Source organism: Artemia franciscana, chromosome 8, assembly GCF_032884065.1.
Source record: "Artemia franciscana chromosome 8, ASM3288406v1, whole genome shotgun sequence".
Lineage (NCBI taxonomy): Eukaryota > Metazoa > Arthropoda > Branchiopoda > Anostraca > Artemiidae > Artemia > Artemia franciscana.
This window is the reverse complement of record NC_088870.1, coordinates 1099634-1119411: the sequence shown is the minus strand read 5'-3', so window position 1 is coordinate 1119411 and position 19778 is coordinate 1099634. Positions and strand designations below refer to the sequence as shown.

Below are 19778 nucleotides of genomic sequence, written 5' to 3'. Positions count from 1 at the left end.
CCCCAGTTAAGTCAAGGAACGAACTCTAATTTTTAAAACAACTAAAACTTTAGCGTAAAGAGTGAGATGTTGAGGAGAGGATAGCCTCTTTTATAACCGGAGTAATTTCTACTCGTTTTGAATTTTAATGTCGCTCCTTATTTTCAGTAAAAAAAGAAGCTTTTTTTATTTAATTTACAATCTAAAATAACCAATTGTATTTGAACTTTATCGCTTTCTAATGAAGTCGCCAGACGCTGCTGCGAAAGTGGAGCTGCAGTCCCTTCACTTTCTGACCATATTAAATCGCCGAAGGCCTAACTCCCACCAGTTTTGATAGTCTTGGGAATGGTTGCGATCATTGTCTAGTCACTTACTCTAAGCACGTTGAATTAGATAGTGCTGTATTGACAGAACTAACAGAACGCGCTGCACTAATTACTTAGGTTCAACGAGCTATTTTATCTAGAGGTAGGCTTTATTATCTAATCAAAGTTGGACCAGGTTTTGGTGAGACTTGCTGATGCCAGGAAGGTTTCATTTTAGATATGCCTTCATTATTTAGTTTTACATAATTGTGTTTTGTCTTATTGGTGCTGTTTCTATGATATGTCCGCATTATTCGTATTTTTGCATCTCTCTATTTTTAAAGTCTGTTCTCACATAGAAGATGTGAATCTTTATTACTTTAGTTTCCTTGTTTTGCATTCACTTTTGTTTATTCCTTAGCCTGTCTTTTTGCTGAGTAAACATATGTGTTTCGTACATAGGAATCTATTATCAGATGGTTTAGAGGAGGAAGGGGGGGGGGTGAAAGGGAGCACAAAATTTATAGTTGTAATGTAGAAAATATGATAAATTATAGGACAAGTCATAAATATTCTTGAAATAAAAAAGGGGGGACTTTTTTCATTGGGGAGAAGCTTTCAGTGTTGCTTAAGTGTGTTGCAGCAATGAAAATTTTTAAGAAATAAAAAGCATTGCGGACTTGCTTTAAAAATTAATCTCGTTTCTACTGTTGCTTCTTTCTATATGGTAATAAATTGGGTATTTTAGTATCACTTAATTTTTATAATGTATCATATTTTTTGGACTATTTAGATATGCAAATACTTAATACTGCGCATAACTAAGGGAATACTTATGTTTAGCTAATTAAAGGAAATATCATACATATAGGTTGCAGAATAGCTGCTCCGAAACTGCATTGTGCAGAATATTTATAGTCTTGCCTTTGAAAAAAAAGGGAGGCTTCCTTCCTGTAATTTCATGGTGAAATGTCTGTCTTAACTTCACGGGTAAGCCGAAAAATTTGTCGTAAATAACTTCTGAGACCACACTGGCCAATCATGACAAAACGATAAAAAGCTGTAAAGAAGAGAATAATGAAGATAAAAGCAGCCAGTAAAAAAAAAGAAAAAAAAGATTACAATGCAGATATTTCGATCAAGTCCTCCGCTTGACTGTCCTCACTGCAGATTAATAAAAAATGTATATCGATAAAAATCCAAAAAATAATATAAAAAACCAAACAAAAACTAAAAAATAGGAAGTCCCTCCCTGAAAACGTGCATGAGACCTTTAATGTGGGCAATAATGGTGGTGCTATCAAATAAACACGTAGATGACAACCCACACCATTTCATTTCATTTGATAACAGCTCCATGATTGCTCCCGTTATAGGTCTCATGTAGGTTTTCAGGGAGGCAGTTGAAATAAAAAAGCACATTCACCAAAGGGTAGCCCTCAATAGAGACACTGGAGAAACATATCTAAGCCCCTTTTATAATGAACTTATTAATTCTGATTGTCAATCAACAAAATCATATTTTGCAACTTAACAGAATCTGTGTTAATATCTTACCTGGGAAGTGATTGGCTTTTAAAAAGGCTCTACATAAACTGAAACATTTAATTGCCATTCAGTATTAGATTTTTATTCAGTTACTCTTTCAGCGTTACTTCCAGAGGGTCTTCCTATTTTAGTTTTCGTGTTTCTTTTAAGTTTTTTTTTATATTATCTTTTGGATTTTTATCAGTATATATTTTTTATTATTCTGCACTGAGGAGGGTCAAGCAGAGTTCTTAACCGAAATATTTGCATTTTAATCTGCTTTTGTTTCACTGCCTGTTTTTATTCTCGTTTCTCTCCTCTTTACAGTTTTTTTTTAAGATTTGTCAGGTTTACTTTCCTACTCTGATGTAGTTTTGGTGCTGATTTCAAATGCACAATTGGGATATTGTCTTGCATTAGCTATGTTATCCATCTTGTATTTTAACGCCAAATTTAAGGGTTCTTTTTCTATGGCGTTAATACAGCGCTAAGTTTGTCGAGATTACAACGTTACTTTTGGAGCGGACTAAAATATAGAATATTTCAGATGTTATCATTCATAGGCATTGTACTAAAATTAAGTAGAAAATTGTATTCATAGAGTGTTTGCTTAAGAAAAAAGAAATGATTAATATTGTTCAGTATTCTTTTGAAATTAAAAGAACTTGTAAAGAAAGAATTTGAACTTCAACTGAAAGTATATGTATATATTTTCAAATAATGTATCAAAAGCTGAATTAGAGTAATACACCATGCCGTGTTTGGTTATTAAACCAAGATTAAGTTGGATTACAAAAAAAAGCTTTATAGGGTCTAATTATTTATATCCCCTTACCTTGGTATGTGATAACAAGTTTGATTTGTGTATAAAGTGTGATGTTATATTGACAAGTTCAAAAATTTATAGAACTGTTCTTTTTGCTTGCAATAGTATGTTATTTATAGTTCAAAGAATTCTTCACCCCGAGAAGCTCCGATTAGCCCTACACAGATAAAGGAAAGGCCGTCTGGGGCCACCGAGTTGGCAAGAGAGGGCTGGGTTAATATGAAAATCACACACATGGACGGAAAGGTAATCCTTTGTGACGATCATCGTAATAACAGTGTTTTATGTTAGTGTTACTGTGTTATTTTGCTAATTCTTTATACGCTTTTTTACTTTTTTTTTTATGTTCCGACTCTTACAATTCAATAATTTGGCATTTTCAATGTGGTAGACACTATAAAAAAAGAATGATTTTAAAAAACCGCAGAATTCTTTACTATTAGTTAATTTACTATTAGTTCTTTACTATTAAATGTTCTCATTCTACTTATAAGCATTTTCGCGCCCAGAGTCACCTTTTTGCTTTACTTTACTTTCCTTCTTTTCTTTTTTGAAGTGTTAGTTTTGTTTCTTTCATACTCCGGTTTATACTGCTAGTATTCAATGATATATTTATGTGGTTAACCACAATTTTCTTGTCTTGTATTACTTCGTCGGATTTGTTCTTCTATATACTATCTGGTCAATAATTGAAAATTTTCTCACTTTCTTACTAACACCCTCCCTTCCCCTCCTATGGCTATAAACCCCCTGGCGCCATGGACGATAAAAGGAGTAACAGTTGAAGAATGCTATTATTTATTTAAAATAAATTTTGTTGACCCCTCTCCCCAGTTGCCCCCTAGGTAGTTAAAAAATGTAGATAAAACTGCTGTCAAACATATTCCTGTAAAAATTGCTCCTGGAAATAATACTTTCTTTAAATCTTTCTAGCTCTTTTTCTTCGATACATGATGACCCTCTTAGAAGGAGTACCCGAAAGAAAGCTAGAATCTTGTATGTCGACCACAAAGATATAGATGGCACATTGATTTTAGTTTAGATGGCTTAAGTTGTATGCGACATTTTCCACATACCACCATACTTCTTTTCTTGTCTATACATTGACACCACCAGAAGATGTATGTAACAGGATCTAGGCTCATGGATTTACAATATAGAAAATCGAAGTTCCTTAATCATAGTGACAAATTATACACTGTAACTGTCTCAGACCCTTAATTATAGTTTTAATAATTATCATTAAGCATAGGTATGTACGGTTCCGCATCTCTTTCAGGAGAGGGAGGGGGACACAAAAATTGTCTTGGGGGAGAGTGGAATGGAGAATCGTTCCGGGGAAGAGGGAGGGGGTCAGTTTTTCGAGAGGTGGTGAAATCAAAAGGTTTTTCTGGCGAGGGGAATATAAAAAAGTAAAAATCAAAGTTTTGATCTGAACCTTCATTTACATTTTTCGAACTCTCAAAAGTTTTAATCGTTAAATCTATATATCTTAAAGTTATTCTTCATCCTTTCTAGATTTGTGGTGAAAAAGTCGTCTGTAAATGACTGGTTGTGACTGACGCTATTCGTTAACGCTTAGAATATTATCTGTTCAGTTTCTGTTACTGGAGCTTCTTTAGTTTCAGGTTTTGTTGAGCTAAACACACTATTTTGAGTGTGGAACAATTGAATCAATTACTCGCTTAGCATTACAACGGCAAATTTGATAATTGGTCGGAAAACTCCATAAAAAAATTAAATATATGTCTCATTGTTATAATAACAGTCAGTGTTGCCGGATTCCTGACATAAGTTAATACACGAATCAAAATGAAAATGGGCCAAAGGTACCATTGTTCGAGCAAAAATATGTCAAACTGCAATTGAAATTAGGAAAAATGCGCTGCTTCGAATAGTCGAATGTGAATTTATCGAGAAAAAGTGTCAAATGGCGTAAGTGTACTGTATTAGGCAGTACTGGTAGCATTAACTCCATACACCTACCAGAAAAGCACAAGATATATTTTCGCGAATTATTTAAGTTAAATAACTGCATTGCAGATGATCACATATCCTGTGCAGTGAAGTTTTTTTGGGTTTTTGTCTCATTAGAGACTCCCTTAGAGCTCACATTTGTGCTTTGTTTATAGTTTAGTTTTTAATTATATTTTAAAATAATTATATTTGTTTTCCAGCGTGCTACAGATCGTTCATGGCATCAAGTTTGGCTACGACTTAAGAACGAAACATTGACAATGCACAAGGACAAAAGAGATGGACATCTTCTTGTAAGTCAAAGTATCAGTACTTTTTAAATAATTTAAATTTCACTTATTTAATCCATTTTTTTCTACAAAAGTCGAGTGCTTGAATTTTCAGATACGGGTGAGATTAACATAATACTGGTAAATTCTAATTGCCTTATTTTTGACTAAATTTATGTCACAGTCCCACTTGTGAGCTAAATCGATGCACTCCAGTAGCTGAACAACTGACAAAATAAAAAGGAAAATGTATTGTTTATATTGTAAATAAGTTGTACGATCACACTGGCTCAACATCACAATAAAAGAAGACGCAAAACAACGACAAAGCAAAATTTATATATATATATATATATATATATATATATATATATATATATATATATATATATATATATATATATATATATACATATATTAGTGACATTAGTGACATATATTAGTGACAATTATCATTACTGGCATGTAGAACCATTAAGGGAACCATGCTGTGACATAGATTCCATCTTCGTTTTCAAAATCTCTCCATTAGCTCAAGGTCTAACCTCACTGTGGTCATCCAACGTCTTTATTTATCTGCAATTTCTGTTCCTTTTGCGTAGTCAAGGAGTGGCAACTTAGGCATCTCTGATTATTGGCGTCATCACGTCTCAGTATAAAATACTAACCAATCATAGAAATCTCTCTTCTTAATTATGTTGGAGCTTAATTGGTAGATATTTTCCACTATGGCAGAGGCGTTTTCGAAGCTGAAGGACCACTAACCATTACGACGAGATACGACATTGGGTATCTTTCGAGCTTCAACCATTAGTAATGATGATGATCTAAAATCATTAGTGTTTGAATGTGGAAAATGACTATATTGTAAAATTTAATTTGTCCAAATGTCAGTTCTTTTTTAATTTTTTTTTTCTGTAGGGGTCTGTTCAACCATCTGAGGGTGATCAGGTGTTCGACTTAAAAGGTGCCACGGTGGACATTGCCTGTGATTACACCAAGCGAAGACACGTGTTTCGTCTTTCATTTCAGTCTGGTGCTGAATATTTACTTCAATGTGAAGATGACAACGATATGCTCAGGTGGATGCAACTCTTACAAGAAGCTTCTGGTAATCAGAATGTAAGTTGTTCTTTTGCCATTGTCGCCAACTGAAAAAAAAGACGGTACACAAGAAGTCATACCAATTGTACAGGAGCACCCATAAGCTTGATCCATGGAGAGAGGAAGGCGGGCCCGTATAGGATGACAATTCTCTTAAAAGTTCAATCTACGGAGCTATATTTTAGAATAGGAACATATGTAGGAATTTTTTTTGTCGAAATCGAGGAGAATTCCCTAAATATTTATCCTGGGAACTTTAGCTCAAAACAGGCACGAACTTAAGAATTTAACTTAGGGGTAACCTTGTATTTCCGGGTGTATGTGTGAGGGGGGGGGGCTTTTTAAAACTTCCCAAACAGGCGAATAATACGAAATAATCTGAAAAGTACTCACAGTATAAAGAACATTTAGGGTGAGGGGGGTAGTTAGGTGGCACGATTCTGGAACTACCGCCCTGCATTCTAACCCTGTTCAAAATTGTTATTCTTACAGCTGCCTCTATTAAAGACAACTTTTTCTGCTATTATAAAATATTCATTACTAACACTGCTTCTCTTATTTATTTCTTAGAGCCATTCAGTTTTGAGCATGTTTTCGATTTCGGTGGTAATGGGTTTTGTTTTTGTCATGGGATTTTTATTTTATTTTGTTATTATAGATAACCTTGTATATTCTCAAATGACACAGCTTATTTAACAGCAGCTATATATTCAATGAAGATACTGGTGAGGAATAATGAAATAGCTTTTTTGAGTAAAATTTGGGGCCCCTTTTCAATAAAAGAAAAAAGAAAAAAAAATCAGCTTAAATGAACAAAACTTTTACTATCAAGGTTTATATTTCTCTCTTTTATCAATTATTTTTATGAATATCAACAGCTCCATATTATTTACAAAAAAAGTAAATACAACAAATGTGCTAAGAATCGATTTCTAGTATATTTTCTTTTGAAGGAGTTCTCCGCCAGTGCTGCCCTCTTTAAAGCTGCAATGGAGGGAAACAAGAAAAAGAAATTAGAGCCATTTTATCGGAATCGAAGCCCAACAGGTCATTCTCCAGTTTCAAAAACAAGGAAATCTAGCAGCACATCAGGTATTTTTTCTTGTACTTTCTCTTTTGAAAGTTAGATGTTTTATTTTAATTTTTATAGGCTGCCTATTCTTTTGAACTACAATAATTAATATAGATGGCTCTATTAGTAATATATTGGAGCATCGACCAACTTAATTAGGGAGGCTGTTCTAAGCTTTGTCTGTAGACCTCAGTGGTTGACAATCTGATTTTAAAGGGATTACTACATGGATTATTTAAGCCTTGTATGTTTGATTTCGCTGTGGCTTAAAAAATCCGAATTATTGCTGAATATAACCCAGAAAGGGATTTTAATTCCTTAGGATTTAATTCCTCGTATCTGAATGTTACTGCTACAATTAAAAACCCACTGCAGAACCAAGCTGCCTGAGGTCAATACAGCTATGTACACTCCTCCTTCACCTCAGTGTTTTTGAAACTTGAATTCTTACCACGCCCGTAAAGCTTAAATTTCCTTTAAATCCTCCGTTATTTCCTCTTCTTGCCTCATTCTGGGATAGCCTGTTTTTTGTTTCGCCTCAGATAAATGGCAAAAAGAACAGCGTTTGGCGATTTTTTATTCGTAAAACGTGTCATAAAACATGTCATAAAACGTGTCATAAAAACAGGTTTCAGCCTATCTTTCATTATAGCCCTAAAAGGTGGATGAAAAGGTGGTCAGATAAATCTATATCTATCCTTAGACAATTCGTTTTGAAAATACTCAACAGATATTCTACTACCTTTCGAATACCTTAAGCATAGCAGTATCGTTCTCATACATAGCACTTTTCACTTCAATGCTCTTATCTCTTATGCCATAAAAGGATAGAACATGCCCTAAAGCTGCTCTATCAGCCGAGACAAATGCCTGCTCTTAATTAACAAGTCTGAGGAAGAAAGGATTCTTGTGATTACATCACTTTTCAATTATTAATCTAAGATTAAAAATTTGGTAGACATATCCTCTTTCCTTCCTGAAACCATACTGTTCTTACCTCAAAACGTTATCTCTAGCATACCTAAGTCTAACAAGTATCGTCCTGCTAAGTAATTTGCTTCCTAAAGAAACCAAACCATATTTCTAAAAATATGCCTCTAAAAATGCCTCTAAAAATGCCTCTAAAAATACCACACTCACTCTTATCCACTTTCTTATTAAAGGATATAATTAGTTTTCCTAAAATCACTAGGTATTTTCCATTTTGAAAAAAATCTTATGTACAATCTTTACTAATTTGTTCCTAAACTTGGCAACCACCATATTTAAAAAACAACCAAGAGGATGACATGGCACACAGCGTCTAAGACAAGTCTGAAGATGAAATATCTTGCTTAAGTAATAATTGATGGTAATATCCATGATATGTTAGATTTCATTTTCTGACGAACTTGGAAATGAAAATTATAGTCGGTATTTTTTCCAAGACCACACTGCCTTTCTATGACGAAACAAATAAGATTCCAATTGAGATAGGTCCTTTCATTAGATAGTGAAGAACAGATACAAAAAATACTGGGTATTTTGATCAAATACACCAGTGATCATCATCAGCAGCGAAAATAAAGTATTACAATTATAAGCATAGTTTAAATATAGTTTGTTTTTAATTGTAAAGCTTTAGTTTCAGTGCTGATGATGATCACTGATGTATCAAACAGTTCGTGGTAACGAACTGTAGTAAAGAGCGACCAGGCTCAATAGTAACCGAAACTCTAAAAAATGGAATGTTGATACCTATAGTTACATGAAAAGAATGAAATTTTAATGCTGATTTTAAATATATAAGTTTCATCAAGATTACTCTTACCCATTAACAGTTACGAGCCTGAGAAAATTTGCCTCATTTTAGAAAATAGGGGGAAACACCACCCAAAATCCATATGATCTTAACGAAAATCACAGCATCAGATTTAGCGTATCAGAGAACCTAATTGTAGAAGTTTCAAGCCCCTATCCACAAAAATGTGGAATTTCGCATTTTTTGTCAGAAGACAAATCACGGATGCTTTTTTTTTTTTTTTTTTTTTTTTTGTTTTTCAATCGTATCAACTCAGTGGTCCTAGAATGTCGTGAAAGGGCTCATTCTAACGGAAATTAAAAGTTCTAGTGCCCTTTTTAAGTGACCAAAAAAATTGGAGGGCACCTAGGCCCCCTCCCACGCTCATTTTTTCCCCAAAGTCACCAGATCAAAATTATTAGATAGCCATTTTATTCACCATAGTCGAAAAACCCAATAACTATGTCTTTGGGGACGACTTACTCCCCCGCAGCCCCCTTGGGAGGGGCTGCAAGTTATAAATTTTGACCTGTGTTTACATATAGTAATGGTTACTGGGAAGTGTATAGACGTTTTCAGGGGATTTTTTTTGGTTTGGGGGGATATTTGAGGGGGGAGGGCTACCGGGGAGGATCTTTCCATGGAGGAACTTCTCATGGGGAAGAGACTTTCAATGGAGGGGGCGTAGGATTTTCTAGCATTATTTAAAAAACAATGAAAAAATAAATATGAAAAGTTTTTTCTACTGAAAGTGAGAAGCAGCATTAAAACGTAAAACGAACAGAAATTATTACGCATATGAGGGGTTTACCTTCTCGTAATACCTCACTCTTTACGCTAAAGTATTTTTAGTAATTTCAACTATTTATTCTACGGCCTTTGTGATTCAGGGGTCATTCTTAAGGAATTGGGACAAAATTTAAGCTTTAATGTAAAGAGCGAGGTATCGACGAGGGGTGAGCCCCCTCATATACGCACTAAAAACATACGAATATAGAAGTTCGCTACGTAATTGAATTCGTAAGTTACGTATATTTTTTACTTATGAAAACGTTCGTAAAAAATTATAAGTTATAGTTGCCTTTTTTAAGTAATCAAAAAATTGGAGGGCAACTAGGCCTCCTCCCTCGCTCCTTTTTTCTCAAAATCTTCCGATTAAAACTATGAAAAAGCCATTTAGCCCCAAAAAATTAATATGCAAATTTCGTTTTAATTATTTATGTGTGGAGAGCCAAGATCAAACCATGCATTAATTCAAAAACGTCCAGAAATTAAACAAAAAAACAAGTTTTTTTAAATGAAAGTAAGGAGCGACATTAAAACTTAAAACGAACAGAAATTACTCCTTATTTGAAAGAGGCTTTTCCTCCTCAACGCCCCGCTCTTTACGCTAAAGTTTTACTGTTTTAAAATGTAGAGTTAAGAAAAAGAGTCAAACTTTAGCGTAAAGAGCGGAGCGTTGAGGAGGAAAAGCCCCTTTCAAATCGGAGTAATTTCTGTTCGTTTTAAGTTTTAATATCACTCCTTACTTTCATTTAAAAAAAACTTGTTTTTTTGGTTTAATCTGCAAGAAATACTCAGTAACTTTTTTTTATCTGTTTTCATTGTCTAATAAAAGGGCACATTCCTAGTGAAACTTCTAAGCTCACCGCAGCACCCAGCCGTCTGAGGGCAACACAACTACGCATGCTCCTTCTTCGTCCTAATCTAGTCAATGCCTCCCTCTGTACATCCCATCAAGATTTTCCCATTTCTCTTAAATATATTTTACGACTCTGGGCTATGATTCCGAACCAAATAAGTTGGGATTCGTGTGGATATATACAGCTATACTCAGTCAAGCATTTGCAAGCCACTTCTTGGAAAAAGGATCTTTAAAGCTAGATGCGTAGCTAGGGGCGGTTTCAACTTTTATTTGGTGGACAGGGGATGGTCTTCAACTTTGAGAAACGTAGATTTTGTCCATTATAAAGAAAGATGGTCTTAACAATTTTAATATTTTGATATTTATAAATATTTTGGGCTCGAGTCTGAAATCTCCAAACGAGTAAAAATGCTCAATTTTTGGTGGGGGGGGGGGGGTAACTGATTATTTGGTTTTTGTGGGATGGGGGTTAAATAGAAAAAGGTACATTTTAATATAACCACTTGCCCATTTATCCTAGGTATTGTTCAGCTCCATCTTGTTGCAAATAATTCTACACTAAAAAAAGTATAATTTCTATATCGCCAGAAGCAATTGCGTGATATCTCGCCATAAAGAAGAAGGAGAAGCATGAATTGAAATTATAACGAGCAGCTTCATAAAATTATTTATTGAGTATAGATCAACAAACTGTGAAGAATCATTGTGTAAAACGAAGTAAATGGGAACATTTGAGCTACGAAAATGTCTAATGGTTGTAAGATTTGAAGCTGAATTGGATTCCGTTTACAAAATTGCCGATATACTTTGGCAATATACTACATATATTGACAACCTTACATATGAACCAATGTTTTACCGTTGTAGCTGAAACCATCATTTAACAAAAGTTGGTAGATAATTATTTCTCGTTTATTTAGTATTATTTAACCATTTACTTTGCCTCAATTACCATTTATATACCCTAAATTATTTACCAAAATACTATCCCCTTGCTCTTGAAACTGCGGGTTTTGCTTGCCTGAAAGATGGAAAAAAATCATTTACCTGTATTTAGCAAAAGTAAAACAGTTCAAAATAGGGATGAAACCTTTTTATTGACAGTGAAAAGACATAAAATTATTTAACTGGATATTTCGAACACATATACAGTGTTCATCATCATCAGTAAAACCTTTTACTTTAGAGTTTTACTGCTGATGATGAACACTGTATATGTGTTCGAAATATCCAGTTAAATAATTTTATATCTATTCACTGTCAATAAAAAGGTATCATCCCTATTTTGAACTGTTTTACTTTCGTCGTGGAAAGGCAGTGTGGTCTTCGAAGTTATCTATGTATTTAGTAGTAAAGCCTTACTATATTATCGGATTTTTTTTTAAGTGATACCCTTGAGTTCCCGGGGATCCTGCAGACGACTTTAAAAGGACAAACATCCAGGTTGTAAATATGCTAAATAAGTGGTAAAGAAAAGAGAATTAAATTTTTTTGGGGAGGAGGGAAGGGTGAGATTTTTTTTGTTTGTGTTATAGAATACTGTGCTGCATGACCTTGTTAAGTTTATAATGATTAAAAAAATCGTATGCGTAATATTGATAGTAAAGGAGAGCAATTAATTGATAGTAAATAAAAAAATATTGATAGTAAAGGAGAGTAAAATATCACTATATTGTGACCTGAATTTTCGAACGCTGTGTTGTATGGCTTTGTTCGGCTTATAATATCTATTCTTACCAAATCTATTTTTCATAGCCTTAAAAATTCTATTAAATCTGTTCTCCACATCCCAAAGGTAACAGAGGAGGTTTACTCTGTGTCATGGAATGCCTCAACAATTCAATTTTTCTTCTGTTTCCACCAAGTGTTAAGTATTTTGAAAAGGTGGCATTTCTTTAGTTTGAATTTGAATGACTTATGTTAAGCTCCATAATAGTCTTACTTTGGTGATTGAATGAATTAGTTTTTAAGTTTATTTTCCTAGGTTACAGACAAGACAGTGGGTGGCAATTTCAAAGTTTTCGCCTAAATTTGAAAGGAGAGAAGAAAATCCGTACAATATTTCTTTTTTTGTGCTAATTATTAGCTATCGGTTTTATTCGCATTTTCCGTCGTAAATATCCTAGCTATGACAGTTAGGCTGAGCACCTCCCACAATTTAAAAAAAAATTAAAAGAATATTTGTTCGTGAATAAGTTTTTTTTATTCTTTTTTATGTGGGGGGGATTGGAGTGGGTTATAGGGCTGGAGGGAGATGTGGGTTGGAGGGGTGGGTGGAGGGAGTTGTATTTGGACAAGGATTGCCACCCTGGGAGTGTTTGAGAGATGGTGATTGTCTTTTTTCGTTTTTTTTTCCTTTCACTATCATTTTAATTAGTGTAGGATGTTTCAAGGAACATTTAAGTAGGTTTTTTTTATTTTTTTTATTTTTTTAATTTAGGATGTCTTTAGGAATGGTTATGTGGTTAATCGCTACGCCTTAGCAAAATTAAAATCTTTCCCTAGCGTAGTGACCCATATCTGTAATAGTTTACATTTTTGTTTATTACGTAAATAAAAGTCATTTTATGACGTACATGATGCTTGTTATATCCTCTCAGTATGAGAGATGTCATTGCCGTATGATGTGAACCATTTTGATACGAAAAGGACATATCTCTAGTTATTTATCCAAAACAGAATTAGGAATATGGTCCATTTTGGGAAAATTAGAGACACCTAATTATCATTGGAGATGGATCAGTGGGTGTCTTCTGCCTCTCCAGTCATACAGCGTGCAAATCATTGTATGACTCGGATTTGAGTTCGGAAGTATTACGACTTCCGCTTGTGAAGTTTTTATTTGGGGTAGTTTGCTTTTGAACGTCTATTTTCAATATCTGAATCAGTTTTGTAATCATCAAGCAAGGGTGCTCACAAATATGTGATGTAAGGGATCACGCGATCAATCAGGTCGGGCTCAAGTTAATTATAGATGTCAATTTGAAGTAAAATCGTTATATTTAGGCTTTTGAATTAGCGTTGCAGATATTGCGTTTATGGGATTATTGAGTATTTCGTATTGATTGGTGTTCATAAATAGATCACTTACTGAAGGAAAGATATTCCGTTGTTTTTAGGAGACCCCCCGATGTCACCAGTAAATACCAAACCTCGGAATTGGAAGAACAAAGTTACCAAAGAAATCAGTCGACGATTTCGAAGTCAAGGAATCGGACCTTCTTCTCGGTATGCTAATGATTCCCATTCGCCTTCTTCCTCCAGTAGGGAAGGGAAATCTTTCGACACGCCCCTGGAACTTTGCCCAATGGTAAGATACTTTTTCTTATAGGCTTTTTCCTGTCGTCTATAAGGGGACAGGCTACCGGATCTTTCTACTTCTTCCTTCCTTCCCCTTCTTTTCGTGAATTCTCAAAATTGGATAGGTTTCCCAATGATGCTTTATATTTCTACTATTTTTTTACTTCCATGGAAGTGTTCCAAATTTTGGAAAGGCTAGCCCCCTCCCCCTCTCAACAAAATTTTTTGTACTTGCTGTGTATGCACAGTTTTAGATATTTTGAGAAGTCGTGAATTAAAGCTTACTCCGATTTGCAACGCTTTACGGTTAGGATTGAGTAGAAAAGCCATTTTTTACTAAGAAACGATCCAAGATATCGAAAAAATAATTAATTTTCTTAGAAACTGAATAATTTAACGTAACCATTTTCTCTGTATCATACAAGAGCCACGTATAATTTAGAAACGACCCTAAGATACCTACAAAATAAGATGTTGTTCAAGTGGTTTGGGTAGATGGTATTATTGAAATGCTGATGGCAAAAGCCTGTGGTTTCTTGAGTACGCTTTTTAGGTTTAAGCAGTCACCCTAATTTGACATGATTCATCTCTTCATCAATACTTGAAAAATTACCTACGTTTACCCAACGTGCATCAATGCTCAAGGTATTGTATGAAGTGTATTTTTGTATCTTTGTTTTTGAAATTAAAAGCGATATTGAACTTTGTTAAAACATCTCGACCAATTAAGGATTGTTCTACGATATAACGGAAAACAGTGAGGTTATGTTATGCTACGGAATCAGGACAAAAAAAATCTAAAAAATAGACTTTACCCACTTTGATTCTTCAGCACTATGCACATAAATTAAAATAATTTTACAAAAGATTGCTACGATCAACAGCTTGGATCTTCTGAGCTTTAAAATGGGCTTTGGCCTACGATCTTGCTTTACTCAGGTGCTGCTTCCTTCACTCAGTACTGTTTGGGCCCTCGTCGCTTGCACGCTTGTTAATAAAACGTCATGTATCTAGTTTTCTTGTTTCTTTTTTGTTCACGTTTTTGGATCGTTAAAACTCATATCCAGTCTTATGGCTCAAAAATTATTCTACATTATTAAACAGTTTAAGCTACAAGCTGCTTAAGCTGCAAGTTGAGTTAATGAAAAGAAAGTCGCAAAGACAGCCACTTGATTTTATATATGTAGATACGTCTGTAGTTTGTAAAAAAAAAAAAAAAAAAAAAAAAAAAAAAAAAAAAAAAAAAAAAAAAAAAAAAAAAAAAAAAAAAAAAAAAAAAACAGCAATAGCGTAAAATTTTAAAAATATGTCTTGGTTTTTTTTTTTTTTATAACACAGTGTATTTATGCAGTTCTTTCCCAATGTGTTCCTCAAGGTATAGAGAACATCCTTCTGATTATTTTTTTTTTGGTTCTAAATTTATGTTTAATTAAAAAACTAAAACTTTTAAGATGTTATTTTGCGTTAGTCTATAGAATACCGGGGGGGGGAGGGTGAGGAAATGAACGTCAGTGAAGGTAAAATAGAGTCAAGTTTTACAGACTGAAGAGCATAGATTCATGCTATTCTTTTTATTTATTTTAGGTAGGGAACTAATAAAAAGGGGAACAGAATTATTAAACGGTTCAATAATCGAACCTAAGTGGTAAACCATTTAGAAAATTTATCCACCGGAATACTGTGAAATCCACCCTTTACGTGTTGAAATTGCAAAACAAGCTAAACAGTTTTCTCTTTTATTTCTAGTCTTGTGACAATAGAGGCATCCCACTGCTCGTAGACTTGTGTGTCCGCCTTGTGGAAGCTAGAGGCTTAGATGTCGTTGGCATCTACAGAGTACCTGGTAATAATGGAGCTGTGAACGCGCTTACCAATTCGATTAATCAGGGATTCGAGAATGTGAATTTTCAGGTTAGTTGATCATCACATAAAATACTTGTTTCGTATTTGGTCCTTCTAAATATGAAATTTCATAAGATCTGATCACTCCTCCGGAAGTTAAAAATACCTCGTTTTTTCTAATTTTTCAGAATTAACCCTCCCCCCTCCCCAACTCCCCCAAACAGAGTAGATCCGTTCCGGTTATGTCAATCACGTATCTAGGACCTCTGCTTATTTTCCCCACCAAGTTTCATCCCGATCCCTCCAATCTAAGTGTTTTCAAAGATTTTAGGTCCCCCCTCCAACTCCCCCAAATGTCACCGGATCTTGTCGGGATTTAAAACGAGAGCTCTGAGACACGATATTCTTCCAAACATCAAATTTCATTAAGACCCCATCACCCGTTCGTAAGTTAAAAATACTTCATTTTTTCTATTTTTTCCAAATTAACCAGCCCCCCACTCCCACCCAGATGGTCTGTCTAGTGTGCGCACGTAATAATCGAGCTGTGAACGCGCTTACCAATTCGATTAATCACTTGATTTAACACTATATTTTTGCGTAAATCGAAGTCTTTTTGTATGTACATACCGGATTGGCAGCTTTTGCTGCAAATCCGGTGTTTCATAGGTAGCAACTATCTATTAATGTGTAGAGCCAAATGGCTGAAGATTTCTGAGTCTCGTTTTCTTATGTGTGACGCTTTATTATGTGTTCACTTTACATTTATATATGACGTTTTATTGCTTCTTTTTCTATTCTTTGCCAAAATCCTTTGCTTTTAGAATTGAGATCTGACCCCAAAGGTTTGTGAGTAGTTGCCACCTCGATAATAAAAACTAGTTTCCTTCTTGCAGTCGTTCCTCATCACCGTTTGTAATATATTAATGAACAACATGAATCTCAATTAAAACTAAATTCTTGCTTCAAATTATTCGGATAACATACATAAAGTGGCAAATGGATATTGATCCTTGATGCCGTTTGCAATTTAGCGTTTAACAATCTGATTATAAATCAAAAGAAAAATTGTCAAGTTAATTTTTTTGGTTTTTGTCTAAATAATTTTTTCAATTTTTTAAATTTAAGAATGAAATTTTTTGTTATTACATTTCATTCGCTAATTCAAATTACTTAATCTGGATTGTAATTTTTCATTCAACATTTAACGGTCTCATTTTCAATCAAAATGACATCAATTGAAACGGACATTTCGATTGGACATTGAATTTTTGTAATTGATTTATGTCCAAATTATTTCTGTTGAATTATTTCCAAAATAAACACTTTTCCAAATTGCTTGAGCAGTTACAACTATATCTTATACTTGTTCATTTATATTATATTATTATATTTCTCAATTATTGTTTTGGCCCAATGTGGGAGGGGACAGAGACCGTCTGAAATTTGACGTTTCTTGATTTTACACGTTTATATTCCAGTATTAGATTCTGATTTGTAATGTGCCAGCTTAAAGAAAAAAAAAATTTAAAAGGAAAACAAAAAAATTAAATAGAAAAAGATGGCAATGCTTATATTTATTTATTGGCCTAGCCAGCTGAACCTTTATTTCATTATAGACCTTGAAACTGCGCTTGAACTACTTTTCCCTACATATTGCCGTTTTGTATGCGGTTGAATCAAACCACTAGAACGGATTGTTTATAATATACTAATAAAAAAATCCTTCATCTATGTCACATGCATTTTGATAAGTTAACTGATTTGGATTGTTCAGAATACTGAGTTTGCAAATGCTGAAGAAAAGCTGTCAACGTAAAACGTTCTTCCTGTAGTCAGTTGGACCAAAAACATCATCTTTTCAGGTGATATGTATGCTGTAATTACCATGCAAGGATAGGAATATCACTAAATCCTATTTATCAGCTGAATTAAATGGTTGTGTGCATAAATTACCATATAAGAATAGGAGCATCACTAAAGCTTATACATCAGCTGAATCAAATGCTTGTTCGTAATCTATGAAAATGAGGACTAAAGGGATTTCGTCATTCAGACGCTTCTCAATTAGTAATCGAAGAGTGAAAATTTGGCCAATGGTATCTTATCTGCTTTTGGAAACCACGCCTTTCTTCTCTTAATTCTTAACATACAGCGTCTCTCAGTGTATGTAGTATCATCATGTTAAGTAATCTGCTTTCTATAGAAATCAAGCTAATGCCTGTATTCATCACACCCTGTCTTAATTACCTTTCTTATAAGGGGATATATATATATATATATATATATATATATACGTCTTCTGATGCCAGGAGGCAACCGACACAGTGGAGTGTAAATTGTTTCATTGTAATTAATCGTAACTTTTTTTTTCTACATGACCTCTACAACTCTGGGCTTGAAACGTTTAAGGAATATGCTATCCCGGCTGAGAAATGTTGCTTTATCTATCAACGAGTATGTGTATACTCTTATCTATCTCTTATATTTAATTTTTCATTTGTTTTAGGATGTGAGATGGGGTGATGCAAATGTGATATCTAGTTTGTTGAAGCAGTTTTTTAGAAAGTTGCCTGATCCTGTTCTCACGTCAGAACTCTATCCAAAGTTTATAGAAGCTTCAAAAATAGAAAACGATTTAGAAAAACGAAAACATTCCATCAAAAGCCTGGTAAGTGACGCATTTATCACTGACTATTGCAAAAAAAAAAAAAAAAAAAAAAAAAAAACAGGCAAAAAAAAATCCAAAAACAATGAAAAGTCAAATTTAGTCCACAACTTTCCCAGAACGGAAGTGGAGTGAACCATGCAGACCGCTCGCAGAGATTAATCCGCCGTAATCTCAGTGGTATGACCTCAGAGCGTTGCCTGGCGTGGTCTCCGGTCACATGCCTGGTGTGGTTTCAGGTCACACGTCTGGTTTGGTTTCAGGTCACACGCCTAATGTGGTCTCAGAGTGTGCCCAATCTTATAAGTTTAATAATTCTTTGCAACCTAACAGAAAACTTAGGATAAATATAATATGAAAATCGAGGAGTGCAATATGAATATATTCAAAATAAATAATTTCTTTTATAACACTATTTAAATTAGTGATAGAACTCACTAAGAAGAGAAGGACTTGCACTAGTAGCGGTTCAAATGTTATATAAGCACAATTTGGGTATTTTAAACTTAAGTACCCTTAAATGACCATTTAATGACAAAAAACTATTTAAGGACAAACTAACAAAAACAATTAAAGTGAGTCAAGATGAATAACATGTTCAAATAAATAAACTAGTGAAAATGCAAAACAAGGGCAATAATTTACGACTTCTACAAACTTTTTCCAACTGCAGAAAAAAATAAAAAAATAAAATAAAATAAATAAACTTCGCCTTAACTATTCTTCTTTTTACAAGTTCATTGCATACACCATGTTTAGCAATGATATTGCCCTGGTGACTATTTCCCGCGTTTTTACCACAGTATAGCCCACTTTCAAAGGCTTAGCCCATGTCTTTAAAGCTACATTACCAACTGAGGCCTAGTTCCTATTTTTAGCTAGCACTAATGCGGACTGAGAACTTTCCCTTAATTTCTTAAAATATTAGGACAACATCTCACTGATGTGCTGTCTGGCTAAGCCTTTCAGATTTGCAACAAGCTCATCTATTCCCACTGTTTCACATCTCCTTAATTCATCCCATCTTCTTGATGGAATGTGCTACTAGTGAGAATTAGGGGGGACACGGACCTCAGTTTAAAAAGAAATGCTAGGAGATTTTTGGGTGGAATAACATTTGAATTTTATTATGGGTGGTAGGGATGGAAGGGTGGGTAAGTGGCAAGGGGGGGTGGAGGTTAGGTTTGAGAGGTGGGAGCTGAGCATTGATGAGTGATGGAGACTTTATTTGTTATTATTATTATTCTTTTATATTTTATTTATCTATTATAATGTAATTCAGTTAAATTTATTTTATTATTATACTATGGATAATTTATTTTCATTTATTTATAATATATTTAGTTAAATATTCGACGTAACATGTAAGTAGATAAGTGGACTCCCACGCGACCGCAAACCCTGTTAGGTTTTTTTCCAGCGCGAAAGTGTTGGAAAAAACACTTCCAACACTTTGTGTTGGAAGTTTGTACTGAAGAAGA

At 34.1% G+C, this 19778-nt stretch overlaps 1 protein-coding gene across 1 annotated transcript in view; it reads left to right on the top strand.

Annotated features, from left to right (window-relative positions):
• The window catches only part of LOC136029867 (rho GTPase-activating protein 21-B-like), a gene marked incomplete in the record, with an annotated part of 199960 nt that overhangs the window by 148155 nt on the left and 32027 nt on the right, over positions 1–19778 (top strand). Inside the window, 7 exon segments of the mRNA XM_065708329.1 lie at positions 2760–2886; positions 4818–4910; positions 5808–6008; positions 6944–7082; positions 13607–13797; positions 15534–15698; positions 18139–18300. Of these exon segments, the coding sequence (XP_065564401.1) occupies positions 2760–2886; positions 4818–4910; positions 5808–6008; positions 6944–7082; positions 13607–13797; positions 15534–15698; positions 18139–18300 (1078 nt within the window).